Consider the following 19,069-nt stretch of genomic DNA (forward strand, 5'->3'; position numbering starts at 1 on the left):
AGAGTAACAGTAATTGTAAACAAAGAAAAAATCATACAAAAGCTTGTATATTCTATTACAATTTTTAATCTTTAACTGAAGTCAGTGCAACGATCTGTTTAGATTTGTTTGATAAACAGGGAGTGGAATTGCAGCCCTTGTTTTACACACATTTTTTAGCTTGTCATTCAACATTCATTGTTCCTTTTACAATCTTTCTGAAACAGTGGTACTTCTAAGACGCCATGACAGCAGGTAATGGGACAAGGCCAATGGGACAGTCAAGAACAGCTCAAGAAACTACAATGACACAAAACACTATCTGTACCAGCAGTTATTTGTTATTATTATTATTTGTTATTTAAGAAATCAACATAAAATATGATACTGTAATTCATTAAATTTCCTTTTCTTCCACCCCCATATAATGTAGCAATATGACGGAAATATGCAAGAATAAAAGAACATTAAACTGTAAAATGTTAAACATAACTATAGTGGTAAAATATATCAGCAGTAAAATCTAAACAAAAAAAGTCAAACATTATAATAATAGTAATAATAATATTAATGGTCAAGAACAATTCCTCAAAATAAGTCAAAAGTAAAAAGAAAGTCTCTTAAAACTAAACGACTGCACAGTATCTTATAACCTTTGGAAAATAGTTACTATGTACAATAGATATGCAAAACCTTACAGGCTTATTTCACAGAAGACATTTTGACACGTCACAGCAGAAAAAGCACAGGTGTAAATAAAAAAAGTGAATGATGGCTGAGTTCCATTCAGCTGCTTCAGTTTCAGGGTCCTGGTGTTGGTCACATTGTCGTGGCTTACTGGGACACTTCAACAGAGGGCAGCCTTTGTTAATGTTATTTGTTACAACTGTGCTTTTCCTTTTATGAGTCTGATAATGTCAGGTGTGAAAAAGATCCATGGCACTTGTTTTTTGTGCAGTCTTGTTGCCCTGTGCTGCTAAAACCTTGACATATGGGCGATACACTATAACTGTCAAAAAGGACCATATGACATCAGAACTGCTTGTTGTTAATACAAAGCTTTGACTGTTAATAAGACTCTAAAGTCATTTGAAGTCCTTGATCTTTTTTGATTTCAACTTAACTTCAAGTCACTGGGAAGAGACTCTTGAACTGGGACAGTCAGGTGCTCCTCAGGACTTATGGACAGCTTTGTGAAGCTGGTGGTGATGTCTTCTCTTTGAAACATTTGCTTTAAGGGTGTCTCTGAATTCCACCCTCGGGTCTTGGCAAACTTGTAAACACATCCAAAGAGATCAGGAAACATCTTCATCACATCAACTTGGGCTGCATCTTCCTCACTGCAAACAAAAAGGAATATTTTAACATAAAGTAATAATGAACACCCGGCTTACAAATATTTGACAGTCATCTAATTTGAATGACATCCATGATCTAATCTAATTTATCTCTTTTGGTATCAAAGGAGGTAAAAAGCCTGACATTTAATTCAGAATCATGATTAAAATCATCAGGGTTTCTGCAGGTATCAGCAAATCTAATTTAATGCTTTTTAATGCCCTTTTTAATGCCACTTTTAACAAATTTAATGCCCATGTCCAACTGCAGATACAGTTTTTTATTTATTTTATATATATATATATATATATATATATATATATATATATATATATATATATATATGTATGTATGTATGTATACACAAAATTGTAAGCATTTGACAATGCTAATCTTGAATATTTGAGAAAATCTAAATTTACATTAACTGTCACTCTATAGTGAATTAGAAATGGCTCACAAGACGGTTCACAGTCTCAGAATTTATTTGCACATTTCAAAAATAACAAAACCAGCCTGAAGAATGATGTGAAAAACTAACTCTAACCTGAAAAGGCTGGAGGCGGTCACTGTAGCGGTAGGTGTGGTGGTGGTAGCAGCAGCAGCTGCAGTTTTTGTGGCGACAGCAGAAGTGACGTTGCGTTTTGTTTTGTTTTGTTTTTTTTCTTCTCCGCATGCACTGTCGCTATATAACAAAGGACTTAAGCACCTGTCCCTAAATCCCCCCTGTTTGTCCCTTACTTTCCCCTTGACACACTATGGTGTAACACGGCCCTCTCTGGCTCATATTAGGAAGTTTTTCCAATAAAGGATGATAGGCTAGTCTCCAGGGAGGGTGGGTGACGGTCACAATCACGCACAGTATGGGTATATAATACTTGGCTGCAAGACTAACGAGAGGCTGCATGTAGGCTGCATGAAATGTTAAAGCATTTTCCACCTAAGTTATTACATATATTTGAGTTATCTACAAGTTTACTGTACTGTTCATCTACTCGCTTTCAAATGTCCACCACGGACATTTACACAATGTCACGGATAAACATGGGTAAATGCATGAAAAAAAATCATTACATAGGACCTCTGATAATGGTTTATTCATTTAAAAACACATTGTGCTCGTTTAGCACACTATTTCATGTAGTTTTTATCTGCTGGCGGATCGCGTAGGGGAGCGTAGCACGACAAAAATAGAAGAGCCGCGTAAAATAGAGAGTTGTCGCGCCGCTCCCGTTGCCGGTGGAGCCGCTGTAATTGATTAACCGAGGGGGCGAGCTGCTACGGGACTCGTGCTGCAGACGTGTTGCGCCGCTGACGTGCCCGGTGGAGCCTGGCTGTAACAGCGCTCACAGCACGCTGCATTCCAAGCATCCAGTGTTGTGACTTCGTGCACCGGCCGTGAACAATAGCCAATTAAAGGGTTCCGCCTTTCAATCATCACATTATACTTCCGATCAAAATTATTAAATGTTGATATAATCAAAATAAATCGTGAATAACAATGTTTTTTTCCATCAAGTGTATTTAACTTTTTAATGCCTTTAAGGCCTTAATTTTCGCAAAATCTATTTAATGACTTTTAATGCTTTTTAATGACCCGCGGAAACCCTGATCATACCAAGGTATCAGTGAAACAGTGGGGAAACAACACCAACAACTACAACTTGTCAAAATGACAAAAGCTCCATCTTCAGAGCGTATTCTCACACTTTTGCGATTTCTGCCTTCAGCCCAATACAATGAAGGTGAATGGGATTTTGTTCAGCTCAGGGGAATGAAATGTTACAACTGACTTACTAGTGCTCATGGAGGTTTCGTATGAAGCGCAGTAATCCCAGTGTGTTTGCAGGATAGGGTTTCTTCTTGCCATCCAACTTCTGGACCAACTGTGGTGGAAACTGTAATGCCAAACCTTGGTTATGATTACAGATAATGAAGTGGACCTCAGGAATACAAACTAGTTAGGTTCCAAATGAAGAATAAAGTTGTTATGTTGCAGTCACCTTATCTTTCCACTGTTTGAAGGATCCATCCTCAGCACATTTTTCCAGTGAAGAGATCAGTTCCTGGTCAGCATTTCGACAGTCTTCAGCCTCCTTCCTGTTTCCAACCTTTCTCAAGTATTCAACTTTCCTGAAAAATAAAATTTAATTTTGAGTGCATGTTTGACAAAATATAAACAAGGTAAACCATTTTGTCATATCATGCTGATAACAATTGTGGAATAGAGAAGCCATGGAAATATGTTGGGAAATAACAGCAATTGAAGAAGAAGAACTTGACTTTCGGTAAATCATTTCCAGTGTTGGGGAGTCATAAACTACATGTAATTAAACTAGTAGTTTAACTACAAGTTGCAGTAGCTTGCCGGTAATTCATATTTGGATAATGATACACACATTTATTTACTTATTTATTTGCCACTTTTGTGTAGTTAACTTTCAAAACCACAAACAATTTTGGGCCATGAAGGGAAAGCGACTGAAACTGAACCCAAAATTGATCTAAGTATTGATTATTGCGGTTTATTAACAAATGTCCAGACAAGTTGTTGCATGCTATTTTAGAGGTTACCTGGCAAACTGGGTAACTCTGCTTGGTACAATACCCCCACCTGAACTCTAGTTTCTGAAGGCAGGTGTCCTATGCTCCCAGGGTCCTATGTTCCCCAGCTCATTATCTTCTCAATATGACACAAGGAAACCTTTCAGATTATGGTGATGGTGGCCATGGTAAACATTACACCTGCTTAGCATCAGCATGTTAGCATTGCCATTGTGAGTGTAGCATGCTGATGATAATTTATAGCTGACAGCACCTCTGTGCCTTTCAGCACAACCTCACAGAGGCGCTACAGTATCTTGGCTTTAAACACAAAGTCTTGTTAACCCCACGTTAGCTACAAAACTTGAACATCCGCATAAAGAAAAGCAAAACAGTTTCATTAATCTGAATGAATTGGTCATAATAAAAGTATTTCTACCTGTCATTGGTCCAGAAGAAGGGATGACTCAAGCATTCTTCCACCTTAGGTCTGCTCTTTGGTTCTTTATTGATCATCCACTCGATGAGATCCTTTGCCACCACATCTTGCACATGGTCTAAAGTGTAGTTCCCTTCATGAATATTGTACTCACATTTAAAGCTGTCACCAAAAGGATGGTGTCCTCTAGAGAGGATATAATAAACCAGCATCCCTGCCACCTGAAAAGTAGCATAGAAGTTTATTTAGTGAATGATTTTTCACCAAACCATGAATAAAATTTGTTTAGCAGAAAACAAACCTGTATGTCAGTGCTCCACTTGTATGGTGTGTCAGGTCTTCCTTCTAAAGTCTCCTTGGCCATCCAGCATTTTGTTCCTACACTGCTTGTGCGTAGAGTTGTTTGTCCCATGAGTAACCGTCTGCTTATGCCAAAATCAGCTAATCTTGCCCTTCCTTTAACATCTGCAAAACAAATGGTGCGGATTGATTCAGTGAACAAAATTATAGGCCATATCAAACAAATTTTAATTCATATTATTGGAATTTCAGTTCATGAATTACATGTTTGGATATTTTTATCTTGTCTTACCGATCAAGACATTCTGTGGTTTGAGATCCCGGTGGAGAATTGGAGGATTTAGACAGTGAAGCACCCTTAAACTGTCAAGGACCTCATACACCAGATTCTTCAGAAATGGACAAACTTCCCCCCAAGCGAATTTAATGTACTCTTCCAGGGTGTATTCACACAGTTGAAGACCAAGATATCCAAAGTTCTCATCCTCTGCAAAGTCAACGTATCGTACAATAGATGGATGATCCAGCTCTGGAAGTCGCAGGAATTCTTCCTCATTCTTCAGCTCCTGATAGTTGCATTTGGACATTCTCTTAATAGCAACTTCAGTGCCGTCATTCCTCAGCCCCAAGAAAACTTCAGTGCCATCACTTCCCTTCGCTATGCGGAACTCTGCATCATTCACGTAACTCATGCTCCCAGCTCTGGTGACTTTGCTTTCATCGGTACTCAGAAGCTTTTCTAGTTGTCCTCTCCACCTCTTGCTGATTGGAAACCATTTCTGTGGTTGCTTTTGATGTCCTAGGTTTGATTGGTCAGACACAGTTTGAGTAGATTGTACAACAGGAGCAGCCACTGGGTCGTTTGGACTTCCTTGCTTGCCAGTTGTGTTCTCAGATCTTGTAAAGGCTGTACCATCTTCACATTCCAAGGTTTGTTTGCTGAAATGTTCTTTCAAACGTCTGCGCACCTCTCTCACATCTTTCTGACTACTCATATCTAAGATGTCAACAGCATTAACTGAAAGTAAGTTTAGAAATATGCCATAAATGGAGGCTGTAATATCATTTGTGTCTGTAGAGACAAAAAGAGCAACTGTGTGGCATAATTTCTCAATGAAGTTGGGATCCCAGCAATTTGTACCTTTTGTTTTCTTTGTTATCACATGTAGTGTTGGCAGAATAACTTCATATAACTTCACATAAGGTCTCTCTTTTGAGCCAAGCTGTTTCAATAGTTGGATAACTACATCTAATGCTTGCTCATTTGGTATGTCTTCCATTGTGTGGAAAACTGCATGTAAAGTAATAACTGCCCAATGTACATGTTCTTGATGAATGTTTGGAAAGCGGCTGATAGCGCCTGCAATGTAGGAGTTCAGGTTTCCAGTGTCCTTCAGCCATTTGATACTTCCCTGGTGGTATTTTTCTGCATCTGACCCAGTTACATTAAAAAGCATTTCAATCATTGTCAGATGGGTCTGAGGATCCTCCAGCAGCATGTGACTGTGAAAAGTTTTGAACACATCCTCAGGTGGTCCCCCTCGCACAGCAATTTCCATATCCAGAAAACGTCCAAGGTTGGAACATAATTCATCTTCATTCAATGCAAGGTGAACCATCTGAGACATTTTTTGATTGTGAGTAATATGTTCAGGATCAGTAACAGGTAAAATGGTTACCAGAGCACCAGCAGATATGAGCACTTTCATGACATCATCCCTGTCACTGATGGCAGCAGTCTGCAGTGGTGTCAGAGAATTTCGTTGGATGAGATCACATCCATTTGGATTAGCTTTTGTTTCAAGCAGTTTCTCCACAAAAGCAAGGGGTGCTTTTGATAGTGAGACATAATGCAAAGGTGTCAAGCCATTTTGCGATGCCTTGTTTGGGTCTGCACCTTGTTGCAGTAGGAGAATACAAATTTCCTCATTGTGATTGACAACAGCAGCAATCAGTGGGGTTATGTAGTCATTCCACTCTCTGCATGGGTAAACTTCATTTATGTTGTTGTCCTTTAGTAAATTCTTGAGCTCCTCCAGGTTCTTGTTGATGATACATTGCAGGAGAGAGCAACATGTTTCTTTTGGGGTGACTTCCATTTGTAACTGTGTAATGAAATATATTTCTTTGCTTCAGGGTATCTGTTGGAAGACCACAAAATAAGGTTACTGTTTAACATTTCATGCCAAACAAAACAAGACTACCAAATATAGAGCTATTACAAAAACAGTTCTGTCACAATGGCCACTATTAATGAGTTAAGTTATCTCATCTTCACTCATGTTTGGACCTTTTTCAAGTATCTAATGGTGGAGACATGGAATCCTGTTTCAGTAGTTAGGAAGTTGTACATATACATATTAGCCAATGGGGAACACACATACTCTGTGAGCAGGGTATATGGCAGTGTGAATTCCACCCTCGGGTCTAAACACATCCAAGAGATCAGGAAATGTCATCATCCCATCAACTTGAGCTGCATCCTTAGCACTGCAAACAAAGAGAAAAATATCATATTATTGTATACTGTATATTAAATAAATGAACATGTATATGTAACAGGTCAGTGTTGATATATTATGAAGAATTGCTTTTTGGTGACATCTAAAGGCCCTGTATCACTTTCAACTCTCAACTCTCCTGAAAAGGGCGGCATGATGGTCTGGTGGTTAGCACTGTCGCCTCACAGCAAGAGGGTTCCCGGTTCGATCCCGGGTGTGGGAGCCCTTCTGTGCGGAGTTTGCATGTTATCCCCGTGTCAGCGTGGGTTCTCTTTGGGCGCTCTGGCTTCCTCCCACAGTCCAAAGACATGCAGATTGGGGACTAGGTTAATTGATAACTCTAAATTGTCTGTAGGTGTGAATGTGAGCGTAAATGGTTGTTTGTCTCTATGTGTTAGCCCTGCGATAGTCTGGCGACCTGTCCATGGTGTACCCTGCCTCTCGCCCGATTTCAGCTGGGATAGGCTCCAGCCCCCCCGCGACCCTCAAGAGGATGAAGCGGTTAGAAGATGAATGAATGAATGAACTCTCCTGAAAAAAAGAGTTTATTCTAGCATATAAGAATTGCAAAATAAAGGGAAACCTCAAAAAATTCTCATATGATACTGGTTGAAAAACCCCCAAAAAAACTCAGAGATGGAAACTGACCATTTGCTTACCCCCTCCTCCAAACAGCAGTTGTCCAATCATAGTTGCGAATCCCTTACAACGCATGACAGGCATGGTATGCTTTAAATTGCTCCACATGCCAAAGCTGCATACATGCACTGACTGAATGAAACACAACATCAACACTATAAAGTGAAGTCTGGTGTATGGAGTGTAAAAAAGTATCCAGAGATATATACGATAAGAAACAACAAGTTTAAGGGTGCCTGCAGAGCCCTAAGGGAGCCTAATCAATGGCCTGCTGTTGTGCTGAAACTAGGTTGGAGGTGTGCAAAACTTTGCCAAAACAAGGCCAAGGCAAGCGTTTTGTTTGTTGTATTTTTTTAAATCTAAACTTTTTATTTAAAGTATTTTTAGACAGAACATAAACAACATAAACACTGTGTGGGGCCACACGGGTTGAGTGTTCATAAGTCCACATGCTAAGTGTTCTTTCATTGTTCAGACATTCATTGTGAAACTGCGTCCATTTTTTTGGAAAAAAAAGACATTCCACTTCTCCCATTTGCTGAGGAATATTGCTCCTCTAGACCTCAGAGAGAAAGTAATCTTTTCCATGAGAAAGATTTCCCTGATTATGTCCATCCATTGTTTAAGGCTTGGAGGTTCAGATTTGTACCAGTTCTTTGTTTTTGTTTTTTTAGAGATTATTTTTGGGGCGTTTTGCCTTTAATGGACAAGATAGTGTGTGAAATGGGGGAGAGGGAGAGAGAGAGAGAGAATGGGGGGACGACATGCAGCAAAGGGTTGCAAGCCGGAGCTGACCTCGCGACCGCTGCAGCGAGGCATCACCTCTATACAAGGGGCGCCAGCACTATCTACTACGCTACCGACGCCCCAGTACCAGTTCTTTGTAATTGCTTTTTTTGCATGCAATTAACAGTATTTTACACAGATATTTATCTTTTCCATTAATTACATCTTTCCGTATTGCACCAAAGTACAAGACCTTGACATCAAAAGGTATTTCATATCCCAAGATCTTTTTTTATAGTATCTTATCTTATGTTACTATACAGTATAATGATGAAAACTCTGTCTGTGGGTGTGTCTGTGTGTCTGTTCCACGTTTTTCTCCTCACTGACTTGGTCAATCCATGTGAAATTTGGCACAGTGGTAGAGGGTAATGGGAGGATGCCAATGAAGCAATATTACATCAATTGGCCAAAGGGGGGGCGCTATAGCAACTGATTGAAATTGCAAACTTTGAATGGGCATATCTCATGCCCCATATATCGTAGAGACATGAAACTTTGCACAGAGATGCCTCTCCTCATGAGGAACAAATTTGCCTCAAGAACCCATAACTTTTCCGCCATTTTGAATTTTTTGAAACCACTTAAAATCGATCTCTTCCTAGGAAGTTTGACCGATCTGCATGAAACTCGGTGAACATAATCTAGGGACCAATATCTAAAGTTCCCTCTTGGCAAAAGTTAGTTACTAAAACTGAGCTTCTATAAGGCAATGAATATTGCGGAGGGCGTGGCTCATCACATAAAGGTGTATAACATCTCAAGGGTTTCTCTGATCACCACGCAACTTTGTAGGCATATGACCACACATAATCTGAGGGAACCCCTCCATTTTTGACCCCATCAAACAAAATGGGGGCGCTAGAGAGCTAATTTCTTTTCTAGGCCTAACCGCCATATTGATTTTTACTAAACTTGGTAGATATTTAGAACAGGATGCCTCAAGGTGACTGGAGAAATTTAACTCTAATTGGCAACTGGGTGTCGCTATAACAACAGAAAAATGCTTAAAAATGGCTAAAATGCGATCGATCGCTGTGGCTTTGTACTATCAAATTCACAAAAACTCTGTCTGAATACATTGCTCTTCTTAATGGTTTCAGTTGAATATTTCATCTGCAATTTCCTACGACCTGTATCCCAAACACACACCATGTGAAACTGTACGTGGGCAACTGTGCACTCAATGGGTATGGACGAGTATATAATATTTGAGTTTTTGGGCAAGTCCATAAAATGTTGGAGTGATTGGCATTCATGTGTCCACACTGTCTCCAGCACTGCTGTTGTAGCTGGGATAGTTTACTCTTAATGTGAGGTGTAACGAAGAAGCGGATCACATTTTTCCAGCCAAATTATCTCCATCTATTGGAAATTGAGTATGAGTGCTTGAGTGTTTTCCATATTGAATGCAAATCCTCTTGTGATATTTCTATCTCTAATTCTGTTTCACACTTAACTTTAATATTCCCAGTATTGTTCCCTTTCTGCTTCTGTATGCCCTGATATAATTTGGAATTTTTTTTTTACTGCCCTGTTTAAAAGCGTCAGTTAGAATCTTCATGACTGGATATCCCTCCTCAGACATCCCTGGTTTAGTCTCTTATTTGTAAATATCTGTAGAAATCTTTATTTTCAGATTCAAATTCCCCCATAGTTCTCAAAAACTCTTGAATTGATTCCCTTGAGGCAATGTGCACATTGCTGTAATGCCCTTATCTGACCATTGTCTGAATCCCATGTCAGTGATTCCTGGGATGAAGCTGGGGTGTAGGGCAGGCCAAGTTAAGATTTTGATGTCTCCCTTCATATTATACTCATTTACATCCTGCACCTGATGCTCAGTGTTTGCTTAATAATTTCATTATTTCTGTTATGATGCAGTTTGTTCCCTTTGTCTCTTAATGCTGCTTGGATTTAAGAAGTTTCTATATTGCTTTCTACATCTTTCCATTTAGTGCAGTACTGAGGGCAGGATGCACATACTAAGAATTATAGTTGTGCTGCAAAAAAACTCTCTGAAATTGGGCAGAGATAATCCTCCCTCATCCTGACTTAATTTAAGTGTTTTGTATCTGACCTGTGGTCTCTTACCAGCCCAAATAAATCTGGATAAGGCGAGCGTTTTTATAAATTTGCAACACGCCTGACACATGGTGCAGGTTATCTCATCTTCCCTCATGTTTGAATCTTTTTCAGGTATCTAATGGTGGAGACATGGAATCCTGTTTCAGTAGTTAGGAAGTAGTACATATACAAATCAGCCATTGGGGAACACACACATACTAGGTGAGCAGGGTCGTGTGGCTTTAGGACATGATGTAACCAGTGCTGCTGCAAGACACATCTCCTCTCATCTTTATTTTAGTCAAAGCCAAAGAGGAGGTACTTTCAATTTTCTTTTAAGAAGAAAGAGAGAAGCCTTTTTTCCCATTTAAGTTTCAGTTTCTCGGCTGGAACTTTCAGCTTGTATCACTGCCAAGCACTGCCGGTTTTCAAAGGTGTGGTGATTCAAACCTTTGCCACTTCCAAAATGCTGAATGAGTGGTATAACACTATAGTTCTTGTCCAAAGACTCTTAAACACATGAACATTATGACATTGACCATTGCTGATGTCATCAAATCTTAAACCAATGAAGTTTAAAAAAACACACAAACTAACACTGCTGACACCCCGCCCCCTATCCACAGACACTTGTTTCATCTTGTCAGGTTGTGGCTACATGCACAGGCATAATAAGTTTCCTTTAGCACAATCGAAACTAAGAGACTAAGACCAAATGAGCATTAATAATGGACTAATTTGGAAGAATGTTTAAGTACATCTTGCCCTCGTTCATACTTACGCATGCAGGCTAGAAGCTAAACCTCAACTTCCTTAAGTTTAGAACTTAGATTGTGGGAAGAGTAAAATAAAATAATAATAATAATAATAATAATAATAATAATAATGATAAGAATACGTATAATGATAATGATAATAATAAAAATACTTATAATAATAATGATAATAATAATACTGATAATGATAATAATAACAATACTTATAACAATACTTATAATAATAATTATAATAATAACAATACTTATAATAATAATAATAATAATAATAACAATACTTATAATAATAACTTACACATTTGAAGTATAATGTCTTCTTTGAGTATGAATGATCTTTCAAAAATCTACATCCAGGATCCCATATGGCATCAAGACGGCAAACTCCAAGCTCAGCACTGTCTGCCTCAGTGTAGTCTTTTTTTCTCTCTTGTTCCTCCCACTCCAGTGCATTCAAGTATTCCGTGCCATGCATGTTTGGACTGGTTGTTGTTGGATTGCCTGCCATCTGGGAGCAAAGTTAAAATAACGCAATAATGTGATTTTACAGCATGAACAGTTATTCAACAGAAAAGGCTACCTACTTCATATTGTCATACTGATTTAAAAAAACAAACAAACATGGCTGTTCGATGGGAATTGGGGTGGCATCCAGCAAAGGGCCATGGGTTGAAATCAAGTCTGCTGTGTCATGTTTCAGTTCAAGGAGGACCCAAATGAACACAAACAGACCTGTTGACATTTTACCAAAATGCAAGCTTTAATACAGCTGGAAAAAAACACCCCATCCAGATTCAGCAGGTAACTGAAAGTCCAAATGAAAGCGGACCAAAAAAGAAACAGAAAAACCAATCCGGAAAAATACAATGACAACATCGACAACACAGGGACGAGCACAGGAATAACGCAGGGTTGAACTCGGGATGAACATGGGAGGAACAGAGGCGAACTGACAAAGAGCACACAGGTATATATATATCTATACACACAAAAAACTAATCACAAGAACGAGACAGCTGGATTCGGACGACATGGGCAAAAGGAGGTAAATGGAGATTGGCTAACAACAAGGGTGTGGAGGGGAACACTTGGGTGAAGAGAACAAGACTAATACAGAACAAGTGTGAAGGGAATACTCTAGGAACAGGGAAAGACTAACGAGACAGGTTTGACAGAAAACTGGCGCTAAAACTCACAAAGACAGGAAGTAAAACCGGATACGACACATGGAGAGAATTTACAAAATAAAACAGGAAGCAGATTCAAAATTAATAGATAACATGAAACAAAGAACACAAAAAGAAACTCCTAAACAAAGTCCATAGGATAGCACAATATATACAAACCCAGGATCATGGCACGTTGCTGCTGTGGCAAGGACACAGCCTTTGTACATGAGGCGCCTGCTCTCCCAGGTGAGCTAGTGCCCCTATTTGAAGTGCAGTAAAGACCAGCTCAAGAAACGAAAATGAAATCCATCTCTGCTTTGGGGTCCAACCAGAAACCAAAACTTAACAAACTTACTATTACTGTGAGCATTTATGTACAATACACATGCCAACCTTGCGTTCTTATTTCACAGAGGTCATGTTGACACGTCACAGTAGAAAAAAACACAGATGTAAATAATAAAATGAATGATGGTTGAGTTCCATTTAGCTGCCTCAGTTTCAGCATCCTGGTGTAGTTCATGATGGTTCACGCACATCATTTAAGTGGGACACTTGAACAGAAGGTAGCCATTGTTAAGGTCATTAGTGGCAACTGTGGATTTCCTTTCTGATTTCAACTTCACTTCAAGTCACTGGGAAGAGACTCTTGAACTGGGACAGTCAGGTGCTCCTCAGGACTTATGGACAGCTTTGTGAAGCTGGTGGTGATGTCTTCTCTCTGAAACAGTTGCTTTAAGGGTGTCTCTGAATTCCACCCTCGGGTCTTGGCAAACTTGTAAACAGATCCAAAGAGATCAGGAAACATCGTCATCACATCAACTTGGGCTGCATCTTCCTCACTGCAAGCAAAAAGGAATATTTTAACGTAAAGTAATAATGAACACCCGGCTTACAAATATTTGATAGTCATTTAATTTGTGAATGACATCCATGATCTAATCTAATTGATCTCTTTTGGTATCAAAGGAGATAAAAAGCTGGACATTTAATTCAGAATCATGATTAAACTCACACCAAAGTATCAGTGAAACAGTGGGGAAACAACACCAACAACTACAACTTGTCAAAATGACAAAAGCTCCATCTTCAGAGCATATTCTCACACTTTTGTGATTTCTGCCTTCAGCCCAATACAATGAAGGAGAATGGGATTTTGTTTGTGGAGCTCAGGGGAATGAAAAGTTACAACTGACAAAACTGACTTACTAGTGCTCATGGAGGTTTCGTATGAAGCGCAGTAATCCCAGTGTGTTTGCAGGATAGGGTTTCTTCTTGCCATCCAACTTCTGGACCAACTGTGGTGGAAACTGTAATGCCAAACCTTGGTTATGATTAAAGATAATGAAGTGGACCTCAGGAATACAAACTAGTTAGGTTCCAAATGAAGAATAAAGTTGTTATGTTGCAGTCACCTTATCTTTCCACTGTTTGAAGGATCCATCCTCAGCACATTTTTCCAGTGAAGAGATCAGTTCCTGGTCAGCATTTCGACAGTTTTCAACCTCCTTCCTGTTTCCACTCTTTCTCAAGTATTCAACTTTCCTGAAAAATAAAATTACATTTTGAGTGCATGTTTGACAAAATATAAACAAGGTAAACCATTTTGTCATATCGTACTGATAAAACAATTGTGGTATAGAGAAGCCATGGAATTAGTCGACAGGGAAATAACAGCAATTGAAGAAGAAGAAACTGACTTTAGGTAAATTATTTCCAGTGTTAAGGAGTCGTAAACTACATGTAATTAAACTAGTAGTTTAGCATGCTGATGATACCATTTAGCTGAAAGCACCTCTGTGTGCCTTTGAGAACGACCTCACAGAGCCATGGACATCATGTTAGACTCTCAGTCTTGTCTCGTTCTTCACATCACTACTCTATTCCATTACTTTTTGTATGTACAACTCAGTGAATCACCATGAATGCTTTTGAGAAAAGACTGTTAGTGGGCATTGTCCCAGCTTGCACACTTTATTGCATAGAGACCACAAAGACATGCAAAAGACATGAAACTGTCTGAGAGCAAAAGGTTGACATTTTTGGTTCAGGATAAAAAGGTGCATCACCTGGGAACCATGAATGTTTGTTCCAAATTTGGTTCCACTCTATCCAGTAAATGTAGAAATACAGTATTTCACTCTGGACCAAAGTTGTAGAACTACCAAATGACTGACGATGAATTTCCATTTCTTTCTCACCTTTCAGAGGTCCAGAAGAAGGGATGACTCAAGCATTCCTCCACTTTAGGTCTGTTCTTTGGTTCTTCATGGATCATCCCCTCAATAAGATCTTTTGCTACCACATCTTGAACATGGTCCAAACTGTACTTCCCTTTATCAATGTTGTTCTCACATTTGTGAGTTTTGTCACCGAAAGGATGGTGTCCTCCAGAGAGGATATAATAAGTGAGCATCCCTGCCACCTTAAAAATAAAAACATTTTACCAGTTAAGGAAGTATTTTTCACAAAGCCATTAATGAAGTTTGTGTAGCAGAAAAACTGACCTGTATATCAGTGTTCGACTTGTAAGGTATGTCGCTATCATCTGCCAAAGTCTCCTTGGCCATCCAGCATCTTGTTCCTGCACTGCCTGTGCGATAAGTTGTTTGTCCTTTGGCTAAACGTCTGCTTATGCCAAAATCAGCTAATCTTGCCCTCCCATTAACATCTGCAGAACAAATCAGGGGGATAAACTCAGGAAACAAATTAAGTACAATAATAAAGATTTTTCCTGAATTTCAGACAGTGGAATCCATCATTTCAGTATATTTTGAACTTGTCTTACCGATCAAAACATTCTGTGGTTTGAGATCCCGGTGGAGAATTGGAGGACTTTGACAATGAAGCACCTTTAAACTGTCAAGGAACTGATACACAAGACTCTTCCTCAGCAGCCAATCATATTTATTTTTTATGCATTCTTCCAGGGTGTATTCACACAGTTGAAGACCAAGATATCCAAAGTTCTCATCCTCTGCAATGTCAACATATCGCACAATAGATGGATGATCCAGCTCTGGAAGTCGCAGGAATCCTTCCTCATTCTTCAGCTCCTGATAGTTGCATTTAGTCATTTTCTTAATAGCAACTTCAGTGCCGTCATCTCTCAGCCCCATGAAAACTTCAGTGCCATCACTTCCCTTCGCTATGCGGAACTCTGCATCGTTCACATAAATCATGCTCCCAACTCTGGTGACTTTACTTTCATCAGTGCTCAGAAGTTTTTCCAGTTGTACTCTCCACCTCTTGCTGATTTGTAGCCATTTGTGTTTTATTGATGACATGGTGGTGTTGATGTGGAATGGCTGCACATTTGAAGTTGAGTCCATGACAGGAGCTGCTGTTTGATCAGTTGTGCCAGTGCAAACTTCATTGCTTGTGTCTTCTCGCTTTTCTGTCTTTCCCCTCTTTTTCTTCTTCTTTTTCTTGGATCCAGGTGATGCTTTAGAGTCTTCACATTCTGAGTTTGGTTTGCTGAAGTGATCTTTCAGTCGTCTGAGCACCTCTTTCAGCTTGTCATTCATTTTCATGTCTGCAGATGTCAGTATGTCCTCAGGTACTGAAGTTATCCCCACTGATGGAAAGATGTTGGCCGCATGTTTAACTGAAAGTAAGTTTGCAAATATGCCGTATGTGAAGACTCTGATGTCAGAGGAGTGCTGGTCCTTTATAAAAGGAGCAACTGTTTGGCATAACTTCTCAACAAAGTTGGGATCCCAGCCATTTGTGTCTTTTGTCTTCTGTGTTAACACATATAGTGTTTGCAGAGCAAGTTGACATGTATCATGTCTCTTATTTGAGCCAAGCTGTTTCAGTAGATGGGGGATTATAGCCAAAGCCTGCTCATTTGGTATGTCTTCCACTGTGCAGAAAACTGCATGTAAACTGGAAACTGCGTGAACGACATAATCCTGGGGAATGTTTGGGAAACGACTGACTGCACCTGCAACGTAAGAGTTCAGGTTGCCAGTGTCCTTCAGCCATTTAATACTTGCCTGGCGGTATTTTTCTGCATCCAGCCCATTTACATTAAAGAGTACTTCAATCATTGCAAGACGGTTCTGGGGATCCTCCAGCAGCATGTGACTGTGAAAAGTTTTGAACACTTCTTCGAGCGGTTTCCCTCGCACTGCAATTGCCACATCCAAAAAATATCTGATCTTGGAGCAAAACGTATTTCCATTTGATGCAAGGTTATGAACCATCTGAGATATTTTTTCATTGTGAATATTGTGCTCAGGATCAGTGACAGGCAACAGTGGTATCGGTGCACCAGCAGATATGAGCACTTTCATGACATCATCCCTGTCACTGATGGCAGCAGTTTGCAGTGGTGTGAGTCGCTCTATGGGATTTGATCCATTTGGATTAGCTTTTGCTTCAAGCAGTTTCTCCACAAAAAAGAGTGGTGCTTTGGATATTGAGACATAATGCAAAGGTGTAAAGTTATTTTGGGAAGCCTTGTTTGGGTCTGCACCTTGTTGCAAAAGGAAAGTAAAAATATCTCTGTTGTGATTTACAACAGCAGCAGTCAGTGGGGTTATGTAGTCATTCCTCTCTCTGCATGGATAAACGTCATTAATGTTGTTGTCCTTAAGTATTTTTTTGAGCTTCTTGAGGTTGTTGTTAATAATACACTGTATTATGGGATGTGTTTCTGTTGGGGGGACTGGAACTTGGAATTGTGTGGAGAGATGGATTGATGGAATTTGAAAGATACTCATTTCTTTACTTCAGAGGAACTGTAAAAAAAAAAAAAAAGACAAAATGATGATGTTACTGTCACATTTGGTGCCATTTTAAACTTCTGACAAGTAGCCAAAAGCTCTCATTGGAATTAAGGGTTCATGATATTTATTTCATTTTCAAGTGTAATTTGTCTGTGCTTTAAGAAGCACAAACCAAATTCCATTTACCACCATTGTATTTAGATGGGTACAGAAGATGGATAACCCAAAACTGAGGGCAACTTAATCAGAAAGCCTCAACATGGCTACATACAGTACTGTTGAAAAAGAGGTGACATAAATCACCAAGGTTGAGATTTACAAACCCCTCAGCCAAATACTGACATGTACGCAAAATAATTTCATCCTACCACTTGAAAATTCACCTATATTTGCTGAACATCAGATTGAGCAGTAATTTCATTTGGAAACAAATACAGTCAAGTGAGCACTGGTCCTGAATTCTACAGTTGTCAATGCTAATGATTTCATAGTTTTTACCTGCTATTGCACAAAGAGCGCCACACCTTGCCGTCATTGACTGTTTTAGACTTTGAACTTCCTCATTCAGTCCAGAAACCAGAATAGAAACTTTGATTGTGCACAGCTGTGACATGTCTATGAATATTATTTTTGGTTGTAGTAGGTACATGGATGAAATACTGTTACCAAACAAACGCTCATTATGATATCATATACCCATAAGGATGGATTATGAATAACAGTAAAGCAATATAAATGTACTTCTCTAAAGCAATGCTGATTATTTCACAATGCCATTTTAGGAAAAATATTAGAGGATTATAGAAACATGTACTTACAATGTTGACGCTGTCTGATGCAGTAATATTTATATCTACCAAAACTTAACATCCTGTGCTTTTTCTGTGTTTCTGTCTGTCACTCTGACGCCGCGTTTTCTCATTCTGCCCCTCTCTCCGTCTCTGTCGCTCCTCCCATTTACAGCCACAGGTTGGATGTGACTTGCTGGGAGAGATGGGTTGCATTTCCACAGAAAATGGAGGGACATGCCCCTTTCACTCTCTGTGTGTTGTTCTCTGACTGTTCAGTCACCAAAGTCCAGTACTACAGTATGCTCACTGACATATTCCTCAGGAGTTGAAGGACCTTTTCTTGTTCAGTTAGAAAAACAAGGTCATCTGGTAAGAGTTCAAAGTCTAAAGGTGTATAATTCTGCTGGTGTATGATGCTTTGCAGGAGACTTTGACATTCTGATGGAGTGGTTCATCAAACCAACACAGCTGAACACATACAATGTAGATATGAAGCCTGCTGAGTTGGCAGGGTATCAACTGTTTTGTACTGGAGTGCACCATTTCATTGGAGAAAGACAAATTATGTAACTCTGTAATATAGGCACACACATGTGATGATTGTGTATAAAGTAGTATTGTGGTGGTAAAGTCGGACTGGGGTTGATTTCAGAGGGGACAGGGCCATCTTATTAGCCCCAGCATATGAAATGGTGACATCATATTGTGTGTATTGATAAATGCTGGGCAGGCAGTGTACAGTGGCTTTTTTTTTTCCTTTTGGGCTAAAAACAGCGGCAAAACTGAACCCAAATAGTAAAGCTGCTGTCCATAAAACCAAAACAAATGCTGAAAGACACCAAAATGCTCAATAGAACTGAGAGGGCCTGCCATCGTTTTAATGTACTATGGATTTTGTTATGATGAGTGACCTCTTTCACATTAACATACTCGCATCAACATAAAAATATTGATTGGTGCAGCTTTACAATCCCTATGGCCTTTGTTAAGGAAGTATAAGAAATTTTCCA

General features: G+C 39.3%; 2 protein-coding genes across 2 annotated transcripts; both read right to left on the reverse strand.

Annotated features, from left to right (window-relative positions):
* Window positions 1-922: 922 nt before the first annotated feature.
* On the reverse strand, window positions 923-11,864 carry LOC117246126 (uncharacterized). Its single transcript, XM_033609870.2, has 8 exons — window positions 11,665-11,864; window positions 6,985-7,090; window positions 4,893-6,741; window positions 4,602-4,765; window positions 4,301-4,521; window positions 3,321-3,450; window positions 3,115-3,215; window positions 923-1,319 (listed from the first exon to the last, which is right to left on the reverse strand). The coding sequence occupies exons 3-8, from the start codon at window positions 6,697-6,699 to the stop codon at window positions 1,094-1,096; spliced, it is 2,649 nt and encodes an 882-aa protein (XP_033465761.2). The 5' UTR covers window positions 6,700-6,741; window positions 6,985-7,090; window positions 11,665-11,864; the 3' UTR covers window positions 923-1,093.
* Window positions 11,865-12,065: 201 nt separating this feature from the next.
* On the reverse strand, window positions 12,066-19,011 carry LOC117246221 (uncharacterized). Its single transcript, XM_078164829.1, has 7 exons — window positions 18,087-19,011; window positions 15,324-17,280; window positions 15,043-15,206; window positions 14,737-14,960; window positions 13,951-14,080; window positions 13,745-13,845; window positions 12,066-13,377 (listed from the first exon to the last, which is right to left on the reverse strand). The coding sequence occupies exons 2-7, from the start codon at window positions 17,260-17,262 to the stop codon at window positions 13,158-13,160; spliced, it is 2,778 nt and encodes a 925-aa protein (XP_078020955.1). The 5' UTR covers window positions 17,263-17,280; window positions 18,087-19,011; the 3' UTR covers window positions 12,066-13,157.
* Window positions 19,012-19,069: the final 58 nt, after the last annotated feature.

This window comes from Epinephelus lanceolatus, chromosome 22, assembly GCF_041903045.1.
Source record: "Epinephelus lanceolatus isolate andai-2023 chromosome 22, ASM4190304v1, whole genome shotgun sequence".
Taxonomy (NCBI): Eukaryota; Metazoa; Chordata; class Actinopteri; order Perciformes; family Serranidae; genus Epinephelus; species Epinephelus lanceolatus.